The 25,653-nt window shown below is 40.6% G+C and overlaps 1 protein-coding gene across 4 annotated transcripts; it reads left to right on the top strand.

The window, feature by feature from the left end:
* The first annotated feature begins 36 nt into the window (after window positions 1-36).
* NDUFAF6 (NADH:ubiquinone oxidoreductase complex assembly factor 6) lies at window positions 37-24,814 on the top strand. Of its 4 annotated transcripts, none has more exons than XM_045896211.3 (9): window positions 52-275; window positions 6,794-6,893; window positions 8,415-8,537; window positions 12,661-12,717; window positions 17,300-17,402; window positions 18,425-18,558; window positions 18,982-19,083; window positions 23,089-23,145; window positions 24,671-24,814. In XM_045896211.3, the coding sequence occupies exons 1-9, from the start codon at window positions 79-81 to the stop codon at window positions 24,797-24,799; spliced, it is 1,002 nt and encodes a 333-aa protein (XP_045752167.1). In that variant the 5' UTR covers window positions 52-78; the 3' UTR covers window positions 24,800-24,814. The 4 variants fall into 4 exon arrangements, with proteins under 4 accessions (XP_064444181.1, XP_045752167.1, XP_064444180.1 ...); XM_045896212.3 differs by having other exon boundaries at window positions 135-275; window positions 6,794-6,897; XM_064588111.1 differs by lacking the exon at window positions 12,661-12,717 and having other exon boundaries at window positions 37-275.
* Window positions 24,815-25,653: the final 839 nt, after the last annotated feature.

Here is a 25,653-nt window from a genome sequence, read left to right as displayed (position 1 = left end):
CGCCTGCCCGCTGCCGAGAGCGGGGCGGGCGGACCTGCGGAGGCGTGGCGGGGTCGGAGGGCACGCGGCGTCGGTGTCATGGCGGCGTCCGTGCTGGGCTCCGCCTGCGGTCCGCTGAGGCTCGGCGTTGCCGGCCTGTGCCGCCGCCGGCCGCCCCGGGGCCGGGGGGCGCGCGCGCGGCGGCTCGCGGGGCCCGCAGGGTCCGGGCGGAGCGTGGCCGCGGCCAGCGGATCGGGCGCCTCGGGCGCCGACCGCTACTGCATGGAGCTGCTGCGGTGAGCGAGCGGCCCGAGGGGGCCGGGAGGGCGCGGCGCGACTCGGGGCCGGCGGGGGCGAGCGGACCATTGCCTTGCTGCGCTCCGGCTGGCGGGGAGTGAGGCCGCGGGAACTTTCACGCCGGTCGCAGAATTGTGGCAAAACTCCTTTGTCTGTCACCTTGACCGAAACTTAAGTTTTACCTAGTTAAACGTACTGCATGCACACCTTTTAAAAATTTGACAGACGACTAGTAATTTTTAGCTAAGTGAGTTCTTACTATGTCAGGCACTAACTATGCTAAGGACAAGTAATTTACTTACTCTTCGTTACAAATTGTGACGCACAAATGTAGACCTACCAGTTAGGGTTGTGAGGATTAAAGCGTTTAGAACAATGCCTGGCACAAAGCAAGGGCACAGTGAGTACAGTATAAGCCATTATCATCATATGTAATGGATGAGGATACGAAGGTTTCTAGAGATTAGGGAATTTACCTGAGATCAGTAGAATAGTCTCATAAAGTCAAGGCCTGATGACAATTTTGCTCACCCTGGTAACACCAGAAAGGCTTGGCACATGGCAGTCGCTGTTAATCGTGTGTGCAGTCGAGTTAGATGAATCAGGTCACCAGGTGACCAGTGGATCTGGGCAGGCTCCAGCCTTGGAATTGGGCCTGACTGCAAAGACCAGGGGCTCAGGCCCTGCTGCCCTTCTGCTGCCTTTGATTTATAACAGTGGTGAAATGCTCAAAGTACCTGGTCTTAACTTCTAAGAAGTGCGAGGATCATTAAGCTACCTAGGATTTGATTGGGCTAATAAATCCAATTTTTTTTGAATTTCACTGTAGCACAGTGTAGCGTAACAAAACAGAATTCCCAAGCATTTCAGAATTTTGCTTTTAATCACTTTTAAAAATAATGCTCCTGCCCCACTCTATTTGTTGATTACTTATAACTGAAACAAGATAACAATCGTGGAAATCAGAGCAATAAGAGCTTGTAAAAGCCAAAACTGCTAAAAAGTTATATTCATTTTTATATATTTTAAAGTTACCATTTTTTGATGATAAAAAGACACAAGTTACCAAAATGTTTACCACCCATATCCACTTGTCTAGTGCAATTTTTGACACCTGTAGTGGCCTACCTTCCCTATCCAGAGGTGAATAATCACTCTTCCTTCTTTTTTTTTCTTTTTAAGATTTTATATATATATATATATTTTTTTTTTTTTTAAAGATTTTTTATTTATTTATTTGAGAGAGAGAATGAGATGGAGAGAGCATGAGATGGGGGAGGGTCAGAGGGAGAAGCAGACTCCCTGCCGAGCAGGGAGCCCGATGCGGGACTCGATCCCGGGACTCCAGGATCACGACCTGAGCCGAAGGCAGTCGCCTAACCAACTGAGCCACCCAGGCGCCCCAAGATTTTATATATTTTATTTGAGAGAGAGAGTGAGCGAGAGAAAGAGCATGAGGAGGTGAGGAGCAGAGGGAGGGGAGAAGCAGACTCCCTGGTCAGTGCTGGGACTCCAGAATCATGACCTGAGCTGAAGGCGGACGCTTAACTGACTGAGCCACCCAGGCACCCTCACTCTTCCTAATTTCTTATGTATTATTATATGTAAGTAATAGTATGATCATTGTATTACATGTATATATTACTATATATATGTAGTATATATACTACATGTGTTACATATATTACTACATATATGTAGTATATATTTCTACATATATAGTGTGTATATATATACTACATATATATAGTGTGTATATAAAATGATCATACTGTTCTAGGGTATCACATGACAGTTTTCTCAAATATATATTTACAAATGGGCAGATATTTAATTTGTCCATATAGGTATTTGAGTGGAATGGACGCTTTTGACTCTAGGGATTTATTAAAAAGCCTGGATTTTGCAGGCAGACCTGATCTGAGTTTATTAATCCTAGGTCCATCGCTTGGAAAAGTTACTCACAGTAAGATTCAGCTATTTCCTCATTTGTAAATTTCTACTCCTACTTTATAGCCTGGTTATGAGGATTAAATGCAACGATGTATATAAAAATGCTGGCATATAACATATGCACAGTAGTAGTTTTTATTTTTTTATTTTTATTATTTTTTATTATTATGTTAATCACCATACATTACATCATTAGTTTTTGATGTAGTGTTCCATGATTCATTGTTTGCTGTAGTAGTTTTTAAATAAAAACCAAAATTTGTTTTTGTTTAGAAAGATTTTATTTTTTTAAAGATTTTATGTATTTATTTATTTGAGAGACAGAGAATGAGAGAGAGAGAGAAGAGAGAGAGCACATGAGAGGGGGTAGGGTCAGAGGGAGAGGCAGACTCCCCGCTGAGCAGGGAGCCCGATGCGGGACTCGATCCAGGGATTCCAGGATCATGACCTGAGTCGAAGGCAGTTGCTTAACCAACTGAGCTGCCCAGGTGCCCCTAGAAAGATTTTAGGAAGAATTTAGAAAGATTACAATTTCTAGCTTCTGATTGTCCATTAATCTTTGCAGGATTTGGCCTCTGAAATGATCTGGGCAGGGTTGTTTTGGACATGTATCTTATGTAAGGCCTCCAAATACTGAAAAAGATACCAGGCCAGAAGTTCAGGTTAGCCAGGCAGAGCTCTGCTGGGAGGCTAGGTTCCTGGGACTATCTCAAACCTAATTTACATAGGTTTCTTGGGGGTATGGTTTTGAGGAACCCCAAGGCTGCCTCAGGCCTTGGGATTAGCGCTATAAGGAGGCAAGGAGGTGCTAATGGTGATGTCTGAAAGTGTACCCGTTCTCCATTCTCCCACAGCCACACTGGGGAACCCCTTTTTTGTGCCTTGATGGCACAGCCCGTGGAACTAGAACTAGCACAGCAATCCTAGCACCAGATGTGCTTATTTTTCATATATCTGCCTCTCTCTACCAGACTGAAATCTGTACCTTAGTGTCTAGCACACTGCTGGTGCATAGTGGGCACTGGATAAATGTTACAGTGAATGAATGAATGAATGAAAGGTTTTTGGCCCTGTTGCTGTATAAAACCATCATAGTATGGAATTTCTCACGATCTGGAACAGTTCTCCAATAACTGGACCTTGTTTGGCTACTTAAGATACCCTTGTCTACCAAGAATTGGTATTTATAACAATGATCCTGAGTGATGAAGAAATGGTTAAATATTCAGTATATATATATTTTTAAAGATTTTATTTATTTATTTGAGAGAGAGAATGAGAGAGAGCACATGAGAGGGGGGAGGGTCAGAGGGAGAAGCAGACTCCCCGCCGAGCAGGGAGCCCGATGCGGGACTCGATCCAGGGACTCCAGGATCATGACCTGAGCTGAAGGCAGTCGCCCAACCAACTGAGCCACCCAGGCGCCCAATATTCAGTATATTTTACTTAGTGTAAAGAGGTTGGTAATATTGTTTAGAAAAATTTCCAGGCAAAATTTTAAAAATTTTAAATTAAAATTAAAAAAAAAAAACTTTACAGGGAAACCCTTCTCTGTAGAGTATCTTACTTCCCAAAGGTGGTTACCATACTAGTGTATTTCCCTGTAAGAAACCTGAAGTACGTCACATATTGATTATTTTTAGGAGATATGAAACAGGGTATCAAGCCTCATTTTGCAAATTAGGAAATAGATGTGTCAGGTATCATTTCTGTCAACTACTTGAATGGAAACTAAGATTGTAGTCTTGATTCCGAGTCACTATTTTCTCACTGTTTCATATTAACATCCTAGTGTTTTAAACAGTTTTGAAATTCAGAGACTTTTATATTAAAATTTAAAATACATCTATATGTATTTAAAAGTAGAAATTATAGAGCTGTTTTGCCCACACTGTCCATTTTGTAGCTGCAACCACTTATGGTGAGATTTTTTTAGTAGAGCTATTTTGTGATAGCAGGGTTACTTGTCATTATTGCTTCCTTTTGTTTATGTGGAAGTTGGAGGAAATTGTGAAGGGTGCGACTAGAAGAGGTTTAAGTTCTCTGTTAGGCAGACAACAAAATGTAACCAGTTGAGGGGTGCCTGGGTGGTTTAGTCAGTTGAGCGTCCAACTCTTGAATTCAGCTCAGGTGGTGATCTCAGGGTGGTGAGATTAAGTCCCAAGTCGGGCTCTGCACTGAGAATGGAGCCTGCTTGGGATTCTCTCTCTCTCCCTCTGCCCCTCCCTCCTGCTCACATTCTTTCTCTCTCTCTCAAAAAACAAAATTAAATTAAACTGAAAAAAAAAGGTCAACCAGTTGAAATGTGGGAGTAATCTGAATTTCAGTAGCTAAACTCCATGGAAGGAGGTTGGACCCCCTTTATTTAGATTACTGTTTTATAGGAAATAATGTTATATTAAAGTTCCAATGTATTATAGTGAAAGTAGCCTTGTCGATAGGCAGTCATCCTATGATGTATATAATAAGGATTATATCGTTTTAAACTTTTTATTTTGAAGTAATTTCAAATTGATAGAAATTACAGATAATACACAGAGCTCCAATATACTTTTCATCCAAATTCCCTCATTGTTAACATTCTGAGCCATTTGAGAATAAGATGTAGACATGATGCCCCATTCCCTCCCCTTAATATGTTGGTGTGTATTTTTTTTAAGATTTATTTATTTATTTAGAGTGAGCAAGTGAGAGAGAGAGAGTGCACGTGTGAGTGGGGGAGAGGGAGAGAGAGAATCTCAAGCTGACTTCCTGCCAAGTGCAGAGCCTGACGTCAGGCTTGATCCCACAACCCCAAGATCATGACCTGAGCCAAAAGCAAAAGTTGGTCACTCAACCGACTGAACCACCCAGGTGTCCCTTGGTGTGTATTTTTTAATACACACAAGGGCCCTCTTCCATGTAACTATAGTACAACCATCAAAATCAGGATATTAAAATCAATCCAGTATTACCATTGAATCCACAGACTCCATTCAAATTTTGCTGATTATTCGATTATGATTTTCATGCATCCAGGATCATATGCTACATTTGTCAAATCTCTTTAGTCTTCTCCAGCCTTGAACAATTTCTCAGTCTTTCCTTATCTTTCATGAGCTTGACAGTTTTTGAAGAGAACAGGCCAGTTACTATGTAGAATTTTCCTCAGTTGGGTTTAATGTTTCCTTGTGATTTATACATTTTTGGCAGGAATATTACAGAAGCGATGCTGTGTTTTTCTCAGTATCGTTTCAGGAAGCACATGATGTTGATTATCCTATTTCTGTGGTGTGAACCTTTTATTACTTGGTTGAAAAGGTATCTTTTGGGTTTCTCCCCTGTACATTTAGTTAATAAGAAGGTTAATTAGTAACATGTATTTTGTGAGGATATTCTTCACAGGTATGTCAACATTCTGTTTTTATCAAACTTTCACCCATTTAACATTTTAAGATATTAATTGATGATTTTTGACTGAATTGTTACTTTGATAGTTATCCAATGATTATTTAAAATTTTTTTCAGCATGTCTTCTAGATTTATCAGTTGGCATTGTACTTCTGTCAAGTTTCCTTATCTTCCTATTCATCCATTCTTTTATATTGGTGTGGGCTTACAGCATTCTGTTACAATCTGTTACTATCATTTTTTTTTTAAAGATTTTATTTATTTATTTGATGGAGACACAGTGAGAGAGGGAACACAAGCAGGGGGAGTGGGAGAGGGAGAAGCTGAGCCCGATGTGGGGCTCGATCCCAGGACCCTGGGACCATGACCTGAGCTGAATGAAGGCAGACGCTTAACAACTGAGCCACCCACTCACCCCTATCATTATTTTTTTTGATGCTCAGATTGTCCCAGACTTAGTCAGTGAAAACTTTGTCAGGCCAGTTTTTTTGTCATTTTGACAAGTCCCTCCACTCTGAATATTTCATTACTTTCTGTCCAGGAAGATGTTTCTGGCTTATCTTGTATTTTCCCTGCCCCAGCCCTGACTTAGTTCCTCCTCCAATGAGCCCTAGTTTCTTCCAGTGGAGAATGGTACTTAGGAACCAAAGATCTAGGTGTTAGGTGTGTTCACGGATACTGGGGGCTTGGGGGATACCATTGCTTCTAGGCCTTCTCAGCAGATGCTGCTAGGAAACATAAGTGTATGCCCAGGCACACACACCCACATGCTCCATATTATTTTCTGTTTTTATGTCTTATCTGTGTCTTTGTCTATGTATTAAAAACTGTGAGTTCATACCAGTACTTGCTGGTATTGCTTTCTTGATTTCTACCTCAGTAGGTCATTTGAATTCTTACTAAAACCAAAGTGATTCTGAAACAATAAAAATTATAAGTACTATATAAATCCAAATAAATTAATAGAGATTATTCTTTTTAACTGGTCTGGGATTGGGGGCAGATACATTTTTTGTAATTTTAAGGAAACAAGTATAAAATATAAGAAATTTCAGGCCTATTTTGAATTGAAGCCTCGATTTTTTTTTTCCAGTTAATTCTAGTCAGCATTTTTTTGTGTGTGTACAGTTTAGAAAGTGAAAAGTGACTGTCTTTTTTTGCCTGTTTGTTATAGGAAACGAGATTATGAAGGCTATTTATGTTCTCTGCTGCTCCCTGCAGAATCCAGAAGCTCTGCTTTTGCACTGAGGGCCTTCAATGTGGAACTGGCTCAGGCTGGTATTAAAATACCTTAAAAAATTATTTGCAAAAATGGTGATAAAATGTGTTTAATGCTGAACAATAAAGAAATAGTTATAACTTAGATGTGCATAAGGTCTCTGCTGGTGATTTCTTTGCCCTGCTATTTAGACTTAACCAATTCAATCCCCAAAATAAACTAGCTAACAAACTTAATGTTTGTCATGGTATCAGGGTTGTGGGATCGAGCCTGGGTAGGGCTCCTCGCTGAGTGTGGAGTCCGCTTAAGATTCTCTCTCTCCCTCCCTCTCCACCCCTTCCCTGCTTGCATGTGTGCTCTCTCTTGCTCTCTAAAAAAAAAAAGAGAAAAAAATTACTTAGTAAAGGAATGAGTTTATTTAAATGTACATACAGTAAAATTCACTTTTTGTGGTATACAGTTCTGTAGGTTTCATACATGCATAGAGTGATGCATTCACCACCATAGTCATGAAAAAAGAAAAACTCCATCAATCCCCTAAAATTCCCTCATGTGTCTCTTTGTAGTCAGATGCTCCCTTCACCCATAATCTTTTGCATACCCTTCTGGTTCCATTATAAGAGCTGTGAGCATGCAGAGCATGAGATAAACTACTACTTTTTTGAGCCATAATTTCTCTATTTGTAAATAGGTATATTGGTAATGACCCTGTGGGTTTGTGGTGAGGACTGCGATCAGATAATCTCTGGGACAGAACCTAGTAAAGGGCCTCACACTCTTGGACATTTGATACATGTTACTTCCTTCCCTGCTTGCTCTAGAAAGCCCCTGGTTCTATTTCCTAGGTTTATCTCCACACTTGACATAATTTTACCATCACTAATCCAATGAAGATTGTTTTTCTTCTCTTCCACTTATTTTTTAAAAAAATTTTATTATGGAAAACTTTGAACATATATAGAATTAGAGAGTGTATTATAATATCCCATAAACCCATCACCCAGCTCCACCAGTTACTAATTTGTGGCCAATCTTGATTTTTCTTCTCTATCCCCACCTACCCCATCCTTACCTCCATCTCAGATAAATTTTTTCATCTGTAAATATTTCAGTATGTATCTCTAAAAGATAACTCATTAAAAAAATAACTATAATACCATTGTCATACATTAAAAATTTAATAACTCCTTAATATCATTAAACATCCAGTGTTCAGATTTTTCCCAGTTGTCTCTCTTCAAATCAGGATTTAGATAAACTCCACATACTACAACTGGTTCCTCTATCAAATTTCTTTTAATCTAAATGTCCCCCCGGCCCTGTTTTTTTCTTGCAATTTATTTCTAGAAGAAATCTCTTATTTTGGAATGCAAACCTTGAAGATATTGGAAGTAATTTGCAGGTTACTTAGGAAACTCTTAATGACAACAATTTAATTGATATATAGCTTCAAGGAAAAATTAAATGTAAAGAACTAAACTTCATTTTTGGCTGAATTATGTGATTATGCAGTCACAGATACTGATTTTGAGACTGTGAAGAGTGCATTTATTAAGGTTTTTGAACGCGTTTACAGGTTAAGGACTCCGTCTCTGAGAAAACAATTGGACTGATGAGAATGGAGTTTTGGAAAAAAACAGTGGATGACATATACTGTGACAACCCACCCCAGCAGCCTGTGGCCCTCGAGCTATGGAAGGTAAAAACAAAATGCTACTTTTAATTTTTAAGTGTTATTTGAGCATACCTTTTGGTGCATACAGTTTGGCTAGTGGCGGTGGGGAATCTATCCTGAAAATAATCTTAGGATCATGTAATGTTCAGAGCTCTGTTAGTTTTGACAAAGAATTTAAAATCATCTGCTAATAATTTGCACAGATCTTTAGTGAATTTCTTTATTAAAGAAAAAAAAAGGAATTTGGTCTCTTTGTGTTATAAGTTATGTATTTATTTTCCACATATTTGCTGTAGAAATTAAGCCCCACAAATTTTGAAGCCGTGGCAGGTTAATTGTCTGTTCTGTCTGCCCAGCACCTCCTTATTCCAGTGCTCCGATCCATACTGTGGGCTGTAGAAAAACACATACTGATCTTTGGTGAAGGGAGACTTGCCCTCACCATTGTCCAGACACAAATATAAAACTGTCTTGTTGAGTTTGATAGAGTTGCATAGTCACTGATGAATCTGAAGCATTAGAGAATGGAAACCTATGGGCTAGAGAATTCTTTGGGTAGCTAGATGGATCTAGCGAATAGTTTCATGCACAGCTCTGCAGAGTTTGGAAATGTGCTACACCATGACTGAAGGAAGGGAATTAGGTGTCTTTTGTCAATGATCTGTGTCCCCACTGTAGTGTCATGAGTGCCAAAAGACAGGTTCTGGGGGCGCCTGGGTGGCTCAGTCGTTAAGCGTCTGCCTTCGGCTCAGGTCATGATCCCGGTGTCCTGGGATCGAGCCCTGCATCAGGCTCCCTGCTCGGCAGGAAGCCTGCTTCTCCCTCTCTCTCCCCCTGCTTGTGTTCCCTCTCTAGCTCTCTCTCTCTCTCTCTCTCTGTCAAATAAATAAAATAAAATCTTAAAAAAAAAAAAAAAAAAAAAAAAGACAGGTTCTGTGACGGAGCCACTGAACAGACCTGACCTGCACCTCTTCTCAGGTCTGCCCACCAGCAGAGGCAGACCCTGTTCCTGGGCCCCTGATTGACTTCACAGAGCCCCAGTAAGGATGGAAAGCCAGGCCCCCCACAACTGGGGACTGAGAAGAAAAAGTGGATGGGAAGCTATGAGTATTAGATTAGTTGTTTACCTCTGTTTATCTCACTTTAAGAACCTCAACCTTGGTGACTCCGTTTAAAGAAAAGTTTCTCTAAAGCCTAGAAACACAATGAGTTTATACACAAACATCAGTGCAGTGGGGGTTTATGCTAAGACTTGCATCGAAGGTCCTGGCGTTTGTCAGGAAACATCATGGAAGACCAGAGATTCCTTCAACACAAATTTATCTTGTTCTTGGCCTCTCTTTAAAAAAAACTCAGAAGACGAATCTGAATTGTAGAATGCTTACACATGTGCCAATTTGTCCAGTTTTAATAGCTGCTTAAATTTGGATGATTGCTGTTGGGCAGCTTTCTGATATGACCAGTGTTGAAGTTAATATGAATATTTGAAAGAAGCAGGTAGTGTGCAGAGCAGTTGTCCCCACTGCATGTTCTCTCCTCCCCATTCTGCTGGAGCGTATGCTTCTTGGGCCACTGTGCAGTAAAACCTTCCATTGGTTCTTTAGAGAGCACTTTTCTGCCACAGTGATTCATTGGTGCTTTTAGGGTACAAAATAGTTGCGTATCTATAATTACATATATATTTCATATGGGCTTCTTCATTTCTCCGTGTATTAATGTTAGTTGCAGTTTGAATTTATGTTTATAGCCAAGGTTATTATTCTATTTGGCATCTGTTTCCAAAATTGTTGATACTTTATTCAGCAGATTTTCAGCTTCTTATTAAGTACTTGTTTTTTACCTTGATCTCTGATTTCCCCCAGAATCAGACGGAAGAATTATATTTTGCGGTCAAGGAACAGCAGCCAGTATGGGTTCAGCCTTGAGTAAACAGGAATCTGACTTTCAGTGGTTAAATATTTCTTGAGTACTTTATGTACCAGGAATGGTGCTTGATGGTGGTTGCAAAGATCAAATATGCCTCACTCCACTTAGACATGTACAAAATAAAGCAATATGAGGATTCTGTATGACTGAGGAATCCCAGGCTGATTCCTGGGACTGGGGAGAGACCTGTGGGGAGTTCTACCATGTAATAATGGCAGGGCTGAGAGCACTTTGCAGCCAAGGCCATGCAGCACTTGGAGCTTCTGTTAGGTTCCTGCTGAGCAAAATGGGCTCTGTGCTCCCTGCTTCCACCCTTTGTCACATAGATGTGTGTTGATGAGCATGCTAACTTTTACATTTTAGTATCATGACATCTTAGAGTCTTAGGTGGAGTATAGGATAGTCCTAAGATTTTGTTTCACTACCATATTTATTTATTATGAAAACATACCTCATTGTTGATTTGATAAGGAAACAATGTTTTTAAAACTTACTTGGAAATAAGTTCAAACTTTCAGAAAGGTTGCAAAATTTAAAATAGTACAAAGAACACTTCTATAAGCTATATCCAGATTCACCTGTTAACATTTTATCCTATTTGTTAATGATTTGTGCAGTGCTCACTTACATGTGCATGTGTGCTCTGTGTGTGTGCGTGCAACATGTGCATTTACACACTCATAATTTTCATCTGAATCACTTGAGTGGAAGTTATATACATCATGGCCCTTTATCCCTAAATACTTTAAATGAGTATTTCCTAAGAATAGGGATATGCTCTTCTGTAACCAGAACAGTTACTGACTTTTGTAAATTTAACTTTGATATAATACTTCTGTCTAATTTTCCATTTATGTTCCATGTTTGTCAGTTTCTCTGGTAATGTCTATGATAGTATTTTTCCCCCTCTAGTATTGGATCCAGTCTAGGGTCAGGTATTCGTTGTCATGTCTCTTTCACCTGCTTAATCGGGAACATTTCCATAGCTTCTCTTTGTCTTCTAAGACATTGACATTTTTGAAGAGTATATAGCCCCTTCCCCCCTGGTGTTCTAAAGTATTTCTCATTTTGGTATTGTTTGATGTTTTCTCATGACTAATTCGATTTATGTGTGTTTGGCCAGAATACTGTAAAGGTAACATGTTCTCAGGGTGTCATGTCTGGAGGCACACTTTGTCCATCTGTCCTTTATTGGCATTGTTAATTTTCATTACCTGGTCAAGGTGTTGCCTGGTTTTCCCAGTCTATAATTATAATTCCTCTTACAAAGTAATTGACTTTAAGACTATGCATGTATCTTCCTCCTCATTAGTTTCTTCCTAAACTTAGCATTCATTGATGGTTCTTGTCTGATTCACTCTTTACCTTTGATGATTGCAAAATGATAATTTCCAGACTCTAGCACTCCGTCAATATTACTGGTTGGCACTTGGCATTCTACCATGAGGAAGGGCTCTCAATCTCCTGTGTTTATTTATTTGTTTATTAATTATTGCTATGAACTCATGAATTCCTATTTTTTCCAGTAGTTTATAATTCATTACTATATTTAATTATTTTGGTGTTCAAACTGGCCCAGATTTGGATAGTGGGAGCCCTTTCAAACTGGCTCCTGTGTCCTTGTAACGTGCACCCCCATCACTTTTGGGGGCACTTTCTATTTTCTGGCACAGTAAAATATTCTAGGATCACCTTGAATCTCCCCTGCCCCAGCTCTGGAATCACCCATTTCTCCAGAGTCTCGTTTCCTTTGAGAGAAATGGGACTGCTGACCATGATCTGAGCACTAGATGTGCTTTTTCCTGAGTGTCTTTGTTTGCTAAGATAACACTGTGCCCTGTGGATTATTTTCTTTAGACCTTTAGTTATTCTTTTCATGTTTGGAGAAGTGGTTATTTTCACTAAGTAGAATTTTTATCCTATGGAAAAAAGTTTATGTGGGATAAAGAAGCATAGAAGTCAAGACGCATCATGTAGCATAAGAAAAAAAGTCTAGTGGAAATGTTTTGGATGTATCATCTATACTTGGAAATGTTTTGAAATGTTTGCTAGGGACATTTTATTTTCCCCTGATATTTCTTTAACATGGCTGTTTATCTGGTGATGAGTTATTACAAATGTTTCCTTACCTAGTTTTGTATTTGGTTTGTTTATTTTATTCAGGTCTGCTTAAGTCATTTCTAGTACTTTCTAAAAATTTACAACACTCTTGTTTTTTTAGGCTGTCAAAAGACATAATCTGACCAAAAGATGGCTTATGAAAATCATTGATGAAAGAGTAAGTTGAAATTGCTCAAGTCTTAAGTGTTTTCTTCCTTTTTAATCTGTAAGCTAATTCCTCAGGGAGGAACTGTCTTAATATGTGTATTCTATTTTGGAAGAAGGAAACTTTTAGAGGACTGTGCCATTCTGTCCCTTCTCCCTCACTGCATGCCGCCCACCTCAGCCCCCTGGCCCTGTGTCTTGAGTCAGACAGGCAAACACAAGCACCCAGGCAGAGGCGTATATGTACACACCTACCTGCTACTGTTTTGTGGGTTTTGGTTTTTTTTTTTTAATGGAAATTTTCGGACTTACACAAAAGTAGAAAGAATAGTGTAATATACTTTATCTGTAACCCAGCTTTAGCTATGAACACATGTCTACTTTTGTTTCATCTATATTCTACCAACTCCTCTCATTAAACCCTACAGGATTATTTTAAAGCCAACCCCAGATATCATATTAGTCAATCTGCAAATGTCTATGTATCTTGAAAAGATTTAAAAAAGGCTTTTAGAAAACATACCCACAATAAATGATCATACCTTAAAAAATGACAGATAATTCCTTAATATCATCAAAACTTGAGTAGTCGTGCACATACTTTTTTTTTTTTTTAAGATTTTATTTATTTACCTGACAGAAACACAGCGAGAGAGGGAACACAAGCAGGAGGAGTAGGAGAGGGAGAAGCAGGCTTCCCGCCAAGCAGGAACCCGATGCGGGGCTCGATCCCAGGACCCTGGGATCATGACCTGAGCTGAAGGCAGATGCTTAACGACGGAGCCGCCCAGGCACCCCAGTCATGCACATACTTTTATGTATACCTAGTATTTGGATCTCTATCCAGATAGTAGAGGCAGTAAGGAAAGTCTGATGGTTCTAGTGAATGGAGTACTATACTACATTCTAAGAACTGAGTTCTAGGTCCAACCAAGCATGCAAATTGCTCTCTGTCCTGGGCTAACTTATATAATCTTTCTGACATTGTGTTGGCTCAGTGTTCTCATCAGCCTGATATTTATCACATACTGTTGTCATGAAAATGTTAAGTTTAGTTTATTTGGCTACAACCCATTAATAACCATAGGCTATAGTAATTATAATACAAGCCAAAATGGGAGATAATGATTCAGCATTTTAAAAAAAATTGCTCAGTTGGCCTACGGAGTTAATTGGCACTAAAAAGATCTATTTTTCAGGTGTTTTCTGTTTTGTTTTTTTACAATTTATTTATTTTAGAGAGACAGTGCATGTGCACATGTGGGGTGGGGTGCGGTGCAGAGGAAGAGGGAGAGAATCTCAAGCAGACTCCCCACTGAGTGTGGAGCTTGTTGGGGGGGGGGGTAGGGCTCAATCTCATGACCCTGAGATCATGAGATCATGACCTGAGCCAAAACAAAGAGAGGCCTAACTGATTGAGACACCCAAGCACCAAAGGTGTTTTCTGTTATTATGAGGTAAAGACAGAGATAACTTTTTGGTTTAATGGAAAATAACATTTGGTATTTGTAGGGAGGGATATTTAAGAGTAAAAGACTGGGGTCAGTCTCCCATGTTGATCTTTAAATTCGATGTAATCCCTATAAAAATTCCAGCTGCCTTTTTGCATAAATTGACTAGCTGATCCTGAAATCCATATGGAAATGCAAGAGACCCAGAATCACTAAAGCAATCTTGAAAAAGAAGAAAGTTAGCTCCAAAGTTACAATAATCAGACTATGGCATATTGGCATGGCATAGACATATAGATCAATGGCAGAGAATTGAGAGTCCAGAAATAAACCCATATATTTATAGTTAATTGATTTTTTTGACAGGGGTGTGAAGATAATCCAATGGGGAAAGAATAGCCTTTTCAACAAATAATGCCAGGACAACTGGATATCCACATGCAAAGGAATGAATTTGGATGCCTATTTAACACCATATACAGAAACTAATTCCAAATAGGTCAAACACCTAAATGTAAGAGTTAAAACTGTAAAACACTTAGGAAAAAACATTGGCATAAATCTTTGGGATTGCAGGTTAGGCAGTGATTTCTTAGATATGATACTAAAAGCCTAAGCAATAAAAGGAAAAAACAGGTAATTGGACTTCAGCAAAATTAAAAATTTCAAGAAAGTGAAAGGCAGCCCATGGAATGGGAGAAAATATTTGCAAGTTATGTATTTGATAAGGAACAAGTATCTCGAATATGTAAACAACTCTTATAACTCAACAATAAAAAGACAAATAATCAATTTAAAATTGGGCAAAGGATTTGAGTAAACATTTCTGCAAGGAAGATCTACAAATGACTTTCATTAGGGAAATGCAAATCAAAACCAGAATAAATGACTTCTTTACACTCATTAGGATGGCTGTAATAAAAGAAATGAACAATAACGAGTGTTGGTGAGGATACAGAGAAATTAGAGACCTTCATACATTGCTGATGGGAATAGGAAATGGTGCAGCCACTTTGGAAAAACCGTTTGGCAGTTCTTCAGAAAGTTAGACATAGAGGTACCATTGACCCAGCAATTCACTCCTATATTTATATGCAAGAGAAATGAAAACATGTGTCCACACAAAACTTGCACACAGACGTTCATAGCAGCGTTATTCATAACAGTCCAAAAGTGAGAACAACTCAGAGTCTATTGATGAGTAAATAAAAACATAATGTATATCCATACATGCAATATTATTAATAATTTCTTCAGTTAAAAAGAATCAGGTACTGGCCTTGGAAATCCCTTTTACGAAGATGGTGCTGCAGGCTAAGAAGGAAGCCCCTGCCCCTCCCAAAGCCGAAGCCAAAGCAAAGGCTTTGAAGGCCAAGAAAGTGGTGCTGAAAGGCGTCCACAGTCACAAAAAAGATCCGCATGTCACCTACATTCCGACGACCCAAGACACTGTGTCTGCAAAGGCAGCCCAGATATCCTCGAAAGAGCGCCCCCCGGGAGAAACAAGCTTGATCACTATGCCATCGTCAAGTTCCCCCTGACTACTGAGTCAGCCATGAAGAAAATAGAAGACAACAACACACTTCTGTTCATTGTGGATGTCCAGGCCAACAAGCACCAGATCAAACAGGCTGTGAAGAAGCTCTACATTGACATGGCCAAGGTCAACACCTTGATCGGGCCTGATGGAGAGAAGAAGGCATATGTTCAACTGTGATGCTTTGGATGTTGCCAACAAAATTGGAATCATCTAAACTGAGTCCAGCTGGCTAAATCTAAGTTTTTTCACCAAAAAAAAAAAATCAGGTACTGATACATGCTCCAACACAGATGAACCTTGAAAACCTACTAACCGAAAGAAGCCAGATACAAAAAACTACATATCGTATCCCTGCATTTTTTTTTAAGATTTTATTTATTTGAGAGAGAGAGAGCGCACAAGCAGGGGGGAGGGGCAGAGGGAGAAGCAGAGTCCCCGAAGAGCAGGGAGCCCAATGTGGGGCTCGATCCCAGGACCATGAGATCATGACCTGAGCCGAAGGCAGACGCTTAACCAACTGAGCCACCCAGGTGCCCCATGTATCAGTGCATTTTTATAAAATGTCCAGAACAAACAAATCCATGGAGACAGAAAGTAGATGAGTGGTTTGCTGGGGGATGAGGGAAGGGGGAGATGGGAAGTAACTGCTTCATGGGTACAGGGTTTCTTTTTGAGGCGGGAAAGACATCTCGGGGTTAGATCGTGGTGATGGTTGTACAACTTGGTGAATATACGTTACCACTGAATTGTACACTTGAAAAGGATGTATTTTATTATTTTATTTTATGGTATGTGAATTAAGTCTCAAGTTTTTTAAAAATGTAAAAGATCAGACATAATTTTTTTTCCCTGGGATCATTGCTGTTTCCATTTTCTTCTGATTAAAAAAAAAAGGAAAGGGTATGTTTCCTTAGCAATAGAGTCTTTGTAAATGTATTATTATAAAAATAGCTAGATGTTCTTGCTCTGAGATGTACATTTTTCTGTTTCTGGAATATAGTGTGATCAGGTAACATAATCATCCCTGTCACTTTATTGAACATGGTTTCTTTGGGGTGGGGGCTGGTTATGTTCTCCTTTCCTCTTCTAGGCACCTTTTCTTTATTAAGAACATGGACTTAACAGTTAAAATATATGGGTTTGAATCCTGTCCCTACCACTTATTAGCTGTGTGACCTCGGGCATATTACTTAATGTATCTGTGACTCAGTTTCTTCATCTGCCACGTGGAAAAAGCATTAATTCCTTATCTTTTGGGAAGAGGTTTTTAGGATTAAGAAGATAATGTCTAAGGTGCTTAAGTGAGAACTCAGTTCTGTTTCTCATGATTCCTTGGGCTTTCGAAGGAATGAAAAATTAAAACTAACCCCATGTCTGTGTGATTTGTACGCTGACATTATTCCCAAGGTATTATTTTGAGGGGTGATTTGTAAGTATTGAATGTGTAGGACTTTAATATTTTAATTTTAAACTTATTGTGTACTAAACAATATATACTAATTTTTTTATTCTTTATTAGTTCTTTAGGGCCAAAACAATGGTGCCTTTTCTTTATAAAATATTGACAATTCATCAAACTTTATTTGCATTTTGTTTGACTATAGGAAAAAAATTTGGATGACAGAGCATATCGTAATATCCAGGAACTGGAAAATTACGCTGAAAACACACAGAGCTCTCTTCTTTACTTAACACTAGAAATACTGGGTAAGTCTTTTTTCTGTTTTATAATTCTCTTTTTCAAAGAAAATACCCTTCAGACTTGACTCATAATTTGACAGTCTGATTAGTTTAACACTGAAGTTTTTCTTTGTACCACCAATAAAGGAAGTTTTTTTTTGTTTTTAAACAAGAAGGGGAATATATAGCTTTCTTTGGAGTACAGACTAATCACAATACTCAGGCTCTCATAAAAGTACTTTAGCTGCCTCATGGGAATACTGTGATTAATACTCTGGTAATTGCAGATGATTTTTCTTTTTTAAGTGTCTCCTACAATTTGGAAGGCCTGGGGCCTGACTCTTCCTGTCAATAATACTTCCCTACATTAAAAAGAAAAAAAAAAGAGTAGAAAATATAACACTGCATTTCTCAAAGTTTTTATGAGATTTTTCTTTTTCTTTCCTCTTAAAAATAAATAAATTTAGATGATACTTTTCCTCACCTGACTTTAAGTTGGTGAAGTCTTATTGTAATGAGGAAATTATTTGGACCAAAGACAATAGCCTCTCTTTTGAAGAAGGTCATATATCTTTATGTCACCCTAAAGGAATAACACAAGTCCCTATTGAGATTCCCAGGCCTCTTTTGCCTGTACACCCGGTGACATGTTTGCCAACACAATGAAAGGAGGGAGCAAAGAGCAGAATGTTTGTGAGGCGTATATTTAAAATGAGGTCATATGGAAATTGCATGGAGGAGAAGAAATGGAAGACTTGTGATGGTTTTCCAAGACAGCTGATTAAAATTCCAAATGTGTTCTCAGTGTGCTGTAGTCCGAGGAAGACTCTTTTATTTAAAAGTTGAGGTTCGGAAACCTGTTCATTGGTAAACAGTCAGCTTGTTCTCATGCCCAGTTTTGCTCAAGGAAGTCCTGTTTTTCAGATATAAAACATAGGATCAGCACCTGCTTTTCCATGCGTAGGTGGTTTCTCCAAGCTGCTTCTATTGAGTTGTTGTGCATATAAGGAGTAAAGAGCAGCCCTGTTGCTTAATTTCTGAAATCATAGGTGTAAAGAATCTTCATGCAGATCATGCCGCAAGTCACATTGGAAAAGCCCAGGGCATTGTGACTTGCTTGAGAGCAACGCCCTATCATGGAAGCAGAAGAAGGGTGTTCCTTCCCATGGATATTTGTATGCTGGTAAGACTGTTACTTGTTTCCTCTCATGATTTACCTCAGGAACTCAGGGAGGGCCGAGGTCTCTTGGTTCTTTGCTTCATCTATTCAAATAACTGCTTTGAAATGAATGCTGATTGCCTTTTGGCTCCGGCTAGCAAGTCAGAATTTTATCAGTCAGGCACTTTGGACTCTGAGGGATACATGTGTTTGTTTTCTTGCTTGTATAATTTTGTTCTACCTGCAGCGGTGGTTAATTAACATCTTGTTGCATATTCTTCTAGGTGTGTGTGTGTGCGTGTGTGTGCATACACACACGTGCATCTACGTATATGTTCAAAGCAGAACAGGCATTATACTGTACATACTATTCTATCACCTGTTTTTCTTGAACTAAGTTAAAGTGTGCCTTTAGATTCCTAACGTGATACGTATTTTCCCACACAGCATGGGGTTTCACAAGAGGATTTTGTACGGAAGAGCCAGGATAAAAACGTGAGAGATGTGATATATGACATTGCTGGCCAGGCACACTTGCACCTGAAGCACGTAAGTAGCCTCTCTGCCGGACCATTTGGGAGACGGCCATTCTAGACGTGGCCATTGCTAGAGCGTGGTTATGGTCCCCAGCCTTCATTCCACTTCTCCCTGAAATCCCAGTAGGTTTATCTCAGGGACTATTGTGAACTCTCTCCAGTTTTTTATGGTCCCGCTTTCTCCTTCTCAGCGGATGAACACATCCTTCCTCAGCTTCCTCGCTGAGCCCCTGCCTGCTCTGTGCCCCCACCAGCTCTCGCTCGCAGGGGACAGGCTGTTTCTCTGCCTTGCCAGGGCCGATGGCTCCTTTCCCGGGGGCTCATGGTCTCAGCGTCTGCAGCTGGCCTGATAATTCGCCCCTTTTCTGGGCAGCCTGTGGACCCTTCTGTGGCTCATTTCCCCCTCCCAGTTAAACTTTTGTGAATAAGTGGTCCATATTCATCATTCCTTCAAGGCCAGCATCACCCTGGCACTGTTCATCATGCTCTCATTTCGCTTCCCTCCCGCCTACTCTGATAAGCACAACTAAATAATCTCCTTATTGCCACGTTTAATGGCACCTAAAACTCTCATTCACATTAACTCTTTCCGCTTTTGACACCACAGACATTTTTTCCTCCTTGAAACTTTCTAAAATCTTTTTCCCTTGATTCCCTGACCTAAACTGGTTCCTGATTTCTCCTGCATACCACTTTCGGTGATTCCTGAGTTAGTTCTTCATGTTTTCTCAAACTGTAACTTGTCTTCTGTTGACTCCCCCCACCCCACTTTCTTTTTTTTTTTAAGATTTTTAAGTCATCTCTACACCCAATGTGGGGCTTGAACTCACAACCCTGAGATCAGGAGTCACGTGCTCCACTGACTGAGCCAGCCAGGCGCACGCAACCCCCCCTTTCTTGAAACTATGTCCTTTATTCCAATAATGCTATTCCTTCCCGATTCTCCTGGAACTATTCCTTGATTCTCATGATGCTGTTTCTTCCTGGTTCTTCTTGTGAATCCTGCCTCCCTTTTTTTTTTGAGCTTCAGTGGATCCTAAAGACTTATCATTTACCTGCAAATCTCAGGGCCTTTGTACTTGCTGTTTATCTGCCTGGAAGATGCTCTCCACCCCCCAACTCCTTCACCCCAACCCCATAGTCAGTATTAAATATCACCTTATCAGAAAGATCTTTCCTGGCCACCGTATCTAAAATAACATCCTCCCGGGGCACCTTGGTGGCTCAGTCATTAAGCATCTGCCTTTGGCTCAGGTCATGATCCCAGGGTCCTGGGATCGAGCCCCACATCGGGCTCCCTGTTCGGTGGGAAGCCTGCTTCCCACGCCCCTTGCTTGTGTTCCCTCTCTCACTGTGTCTCTCTCTGTCAAATAAATAAATAAAAATATTTTTAAAAAATAAAAAAATAAAATAAAATAACAGCCTCCCTTTCCATCACCCTCAGTCCCTTTACCTGGCTTAGGACTTTTCACTACCTGACATACTAAAAGTTTGTTTAATGCGTCCCCACCTCATAGAATGTAAGTGACTTTGGTTCTATGCTGTATTTCTTCAGCATCTAAAGTGCCTGGTACATTATAGGCACTCAGTAAATACTTGTGAAATATTAAATAGGTAATCAGATTGTAAGCTTTTTGAAGGCGAAGAGTCTATCTTAATCTTTTTTTTAATTTCCTGAAGCACGGTGTAGATAAAATACATGGAACTTTAGATGAAAAATTACTTAAAACTAGCAGAGTTTTAGGTAAGATCTGAGAACACAACAGAATCATTAAATCAGCCCTGTGTTGGAACCTTGGAACCTGAATAGTCGCCAGTTGATGGACACTTAAGGCACCTGAAAAATACAGATTCCTAGGCCTCACCCCCTGGAGATACAGTCAATCTGGGATGGGGCCAGGAATTAAAATTTCCAAATGATTTTATTTATTTTTTTATTTTTTAATTTTTTTTAAAGATTTTATTTATTTATTTGAGAGAGAGAGAGAGCACAAGAGGGGGGAGCGGGAGAGGGAGAAGCAGACTCCCTGCTGAGCAGGTAGCCCGATGTGGGACTCGATCCCGGGACTCCAGGATCATGACCTGAGCCGAAGGCAGTCGCTTAACCAACTGAGCCACCCAGGCGCCCCTCCAAATGATTTTAAACAGCCACATGTGAAAACTACTAGTTTGTAGGTTATGTGAACTAGGGCCCTGGAAAACAGGTTTGGAGAAGAGTATTGAAGGACTGAAGAAAGAGTATGGAGTTTGGGAGGCTTTTGAGAGGCACTGGAGCATGGGAGATGAGAGTGCAGACTCTGGAGCCGGAACCTCACTTTCAGTCCTAGCTCTGCAGTTTACTAATCATGTGATCTTAACCTCTGTGCCTCAGTTTCCTCCTCTGGGAAAGAGGGTTATATTAGTACCTAACTCAAAGGGCTGTGATTTGGATAAATGGGTTAGCATGCATAAAGACTTCATAAATGTGCCTGGCATATCATAAGTGACATGTTTCCTCATTGTCACCATCAAGTAGAGCAGGGACAGTCGTGTTGTACATGGGAGAACCTGGCCAGCAGTGTTTGAGACAAATCTGGGGAATGGGAGGTCAGTTAGGAGGCTTATTTAGGACAGAGAGAAAGAGGATCTGACGTAGAGACGGTAGATGTGTATATAGATTTACACACACACACAACAGAGGTGGAATCAACTAGACTCGATGACAGATTGGGTTGTGGCAGGATCAGGGAGGGGGAAGGCTGCAGAGTTCAAGTTTAGGTAGTGGTGGTTCCATTCAGAGACTACAGTGAAAAGAAGCAGTGGGGTGCTGGTGCTGATCAGTAGCCTGTGGACCAGCTGTTGGACATCACTGAATTTAAGGGGATTCGAGAACACTAAGGGAGACAGGCTATTGAAGATGGCTGGATTGTGACTTTGAAGGAAGGTCAGAACTGGAGATAGAGATTTAGGAGTCATCCACATAGAAAGCCTGTGGTTAAAGCTCTAAGTGTGGATGGTATCAAGGAGAATGTACATCTAGACATGAGGACCGAGGGCAGAACCCGAGGCCCACCTCCGCCTCTCAGGTCAAAGGAATAAGGGCCATTTATTAGGAAGAAGGGCCATTTATTAGTGATCAAAGAAGTAGGTGCACTAAGAATCAGTCTCTTGGAAACCAAGGGAGGAGAAAATTCTAAGAAAGGGGAATATTAAAGTTTTGCATGCTGTAGAGAGGTTGAAAAGAAGGGTATGGTGATTAAGTAAATCTTGGATGATCTTGAAAAGAGCAATTTTAGTAGACAGCTGAGGGTAAAACCAGAGTGCAGGCTGTAAAGGTGTCAGGAAGTAGAGGCAATGTCTGATTGCTGAAAACGAAGACCTGCAGACAAGAGCGGGCGTGGTGAGTGCAGGATGATGGGCATCAGCGTGAGTGCATCAGGGCTTCACAGTCCAGGGTAGTAGTGACTTAGGTGGAACAGGTGAAGTTGGAGCCAAGATGTGGAGGCCCTGGAACTCCAAAATGAAGACATAAGACTTGGCGTATCTCAGAGAGTTAAGTTAAAGAAAGTAAAAATAAAATAGTGACTAAGAACGTTCATTTGGCTGCCTGAGTGAACTGAACAAAAGGTTGAGAATGAAGGCAGGAGATCAGTTAGGAGGCTCTTAAGTTCACGTAACCAGGACATGCCCACCATCTAAGCTAGGGCGGTGCCGGGCCTTGTGAGTGCAAGTATTTCTTCCTTCCCCCCTCGCTACAGAGCTACAGGGCCAGAGTTGTAAGATGTTGTAAGGCAGCTGGAAAAGGCCAAAGCCAGTCTGCAAGAAAGAATGGGATTCTTATTAAAGTACTTTTTCCTGAGTCCTTTAGGCTTAAGAAATTAATTTTAATTGGCAAGAGAGCTATTTTCTTGCCTTTGAGAGAGGCCCTAGCTGTGCTGTTAAACTTGTAGTGTTGCTTTGTGATCATTTTTAGAGGCAGAGTGTTTATTTCCAGAAATATTTACATTTGAAACCAGTTTCCTTTTGTCTTCCTTTGTAGGCTAGGTCCTTCCAGAAAAGTGTTCCTGTGAGAGCATTTCCTGCTTTTCTTCAGACGGTAAGTAGATTAACAGAGAAGGCTGTTGAATTAATGAAACAGACGTGTGTGATCTCTTTTTCTATTTTGTAAGGTTCCCAGTGCAGTTCTTTAGTGTGGGACTTTGTTTTTGCTTCCCTCCCTTCTGGTGGGTTTTGTTCATTACGTTCTGCGAGAGAGAGAACATAAGCAGGGGGAGTGGGAAAGGGAGAAGCAGGCTTCCCGCGGAGCAGGGAGCCCGATGTGGGGCTTGATCCCAGGACCCTGGGACCATAACCTGAGCCCAAGGCAGACACTTAACGACTGAGCCACCCAGGCACCCCTGAATTTATTATTCTGTTGCTTTTATTCCACAAGGGCTCTTCCCCGTTTTATATATTCCTAAACAACATATTGTTTAGTTTTGGTTTTGAGCTTTATAAAAATGGATCATACCTGTATGTCTTCTAGGTCACACATTTCACTGCAGTACATTTCATTGTGTGACTAGTGCTTTTTTTTTTTTTTGGTCAAAGACCTGGATTGTTGGCAGGTTTTTGGCTAATACAACACACAGCAGCTGTGCACGTATCTCCTGTTGTACACATCGCTAAGTTTAGGGTTTAAAATGTCGATGCTAAATTTGTACGTACATTTGTCTGTCTGTGTGTGTATGTAGGAAAAGAATCTGGGAGAAAATACAATCCCTTTTGTTGTCTTTTGGCTCATCGGATATTCTAGCGAATCCAGAGCAGGGCCTCTGCGGGATCACACAGCTTGTCCTGCAGACACTAGGGGGTGCTGTGCACGTGGACTGAGAAGGCAAGAGGTGCCTCAGCATTGTGCAGTGCAAAACTAAGTGGCTTCTCTGTTTAATCAAGTTATTGCAATAAACTTAAAATGTACAAATTAATAAAAATAACTGAAAACCATAAAATAAAGAGCACGGTCCATTGCCACTGCTTTCCATCCTACTCCCCAATCCCCACGAAAGCTTAATCAAGTTTTGTGTGATGGGGGAAGCGTGGGGTGACATTTATAGGGACCTGTGGTTGTTCTCCCAGGTTGCAAATTGTTTTCTAACAAGAACATGGAGACCCATTAAACTTTTCCACAAAATAATTTTTTTTTTAACAACTTAAGCTCGTCCTCAGGGCACAATGCATTTGTACAGGGGGAGGTGGTGGTGGTGTTCAGTGTCCTTGATGGAAACACCTCTTCTGTTTTCTACAGAATATAGTAATAATACCTGACAAACAATAATTTCTCTAATTTTTTACACATTTTGTGTAAAACAGATTGTAATAAATTTACGTTCTAAAAGTTATGATCAGAATTGACTTGAAATTTCTAGTACTAGCTCTTTGATACTGTTATACTGGTCTAAAAGAAACTTCTTAGATGTCTTTATTTTCTTTCTCCCTTTTAAAATTCTCATTTAAATTCTTAGTACATAGAAGACCATCTCAGGGAAACTAAAATAGCCTTAATACTTAGAATTTTTCTTTAGTTTCTCTAAAAACCTTAATCATTCTGTGACCTCATGACCATTATTCTCCTTTTCCAGGTTGCTCTGGAGGACTACTTAAAGAAAATTCAACAGGTGGATTTTGACATATTCCACCCATCTTTACAGCGGAAGAATACGTTACTTCCATTATCGTTGTATATTCAGTCATGGAGAAAAGGTTATTAAAATAATTTTATGGCACTGCTCTTTACTTTTATTAGTTTTACAAGAGTATACTGGTTAGGGTTCTTGTTCACAGAAAACAGGAGCTGACTATTTACTTGAGGAGAAAGCGGATTTTTAGGCTGGGTGTGCGTGGCTCACAGAATCGATGAGACATTGCTGGGGGGCGAGGGCGCCACAACGCTGCTCAGAGTGAGCCACAGGCACTCCCGGGGTCTCCGGCAGCCCGGACCCAGTGTGCTGTGCTCTCTGTCAGGTCGGAGCCCCCAAGGGACTGTGGTTTCAGCTCCACGGAGCCTGCAGGCCGAGCTTCAGCCACCAGGGGGCAGGGAGAGGGACCGTCTCCTCCCTTCCCCCCCCCGCCCTTGGAGACCAGGTGGGGAGCTCAGGTGACCCCCGCGTGCTCGTGGAGCAGCCACAACTCGAGGGGCCGGTCCAGCTAGGAAGTGCCTTTCCTTAGGGTCACGGAGAATGAAGTTAATACTGAAGACTGTCAGTCACTATGGTGAGGGCTTCGTATCCCAAACATTTCACCTTTACAACTCTGACAATTTACCCATGATGAGAAAATAACTTCCTTAAGGTAAGCTAGCTGGCTGTCCAGAGCTAGAGCCCTAATTTGACTTTAGGTCTGGCTGACTTGAAAGCTTTTGTTTCGTTAACTCCGCTGCTTTACTCTCTGTCCTTTAGCATTATCCTGATCACGACCCAAACTGTATTAACAAAATGTGTACTAATGTAAAGTATATTACCGAAATCATATTGAGGGTTACTATAGGGCGCCTGGGTGGCTCAGTTGGTTAAGCGTCGGCCTTCAGCTCAGGTCATGATCTCAGGGTCCTGGGATCGAGTCCCGC

The sequence above is a fragment of the Mirounga angustirostris genome, unplaced genomic scaffold, assembly GCF_029215605.1.
Source record: "Mirounga angustirostris isolate CCGP_5_RB_7025 unplaced genomic scaffold, mMirAng1.0.hap1 SCAF_4, whole genome shotgun sequence".
NCBI classification, from domain to species: Eukaryota; Metazoa; Chordata; class Mammalia; order Carnivora; family Phocidae; genus Mirounga; species Mirounga angustirostris.
Note: the sequence above shows the minus strand (reverse complement) of the source record. Positions and strands in the feature narration are given on the sequence as shown.

What these genes read in the sequence shown, in the direction of transcription:
- NDUFAF6 (XM_045896211.3), top strand. Translation starts at nt 79, where the DNA reads ATGGCGGCGTCCGTGCTGGGCTCCGCCTGCGGTCCGCTGAGGCTCGGC. An exon ending in TGGCCCTCGAGCTATGGAAG is followed by an intron (nt 8,538 to 12,660) that starts GTAAAAACAAAA and finishes TTGTTTTTTTAG; the next exon opens with GCTGTCAAAAGACATAATCT. An exon ending in CACACTTGCACCTGAAGCAC is followed by an intron (nt 19,084 to 23,088) that starts GTAAGTAGCCTC and finishes CTTCCTTTGTAG; the next exon opens with GCTAGGTCCTTCCAGAAAAG.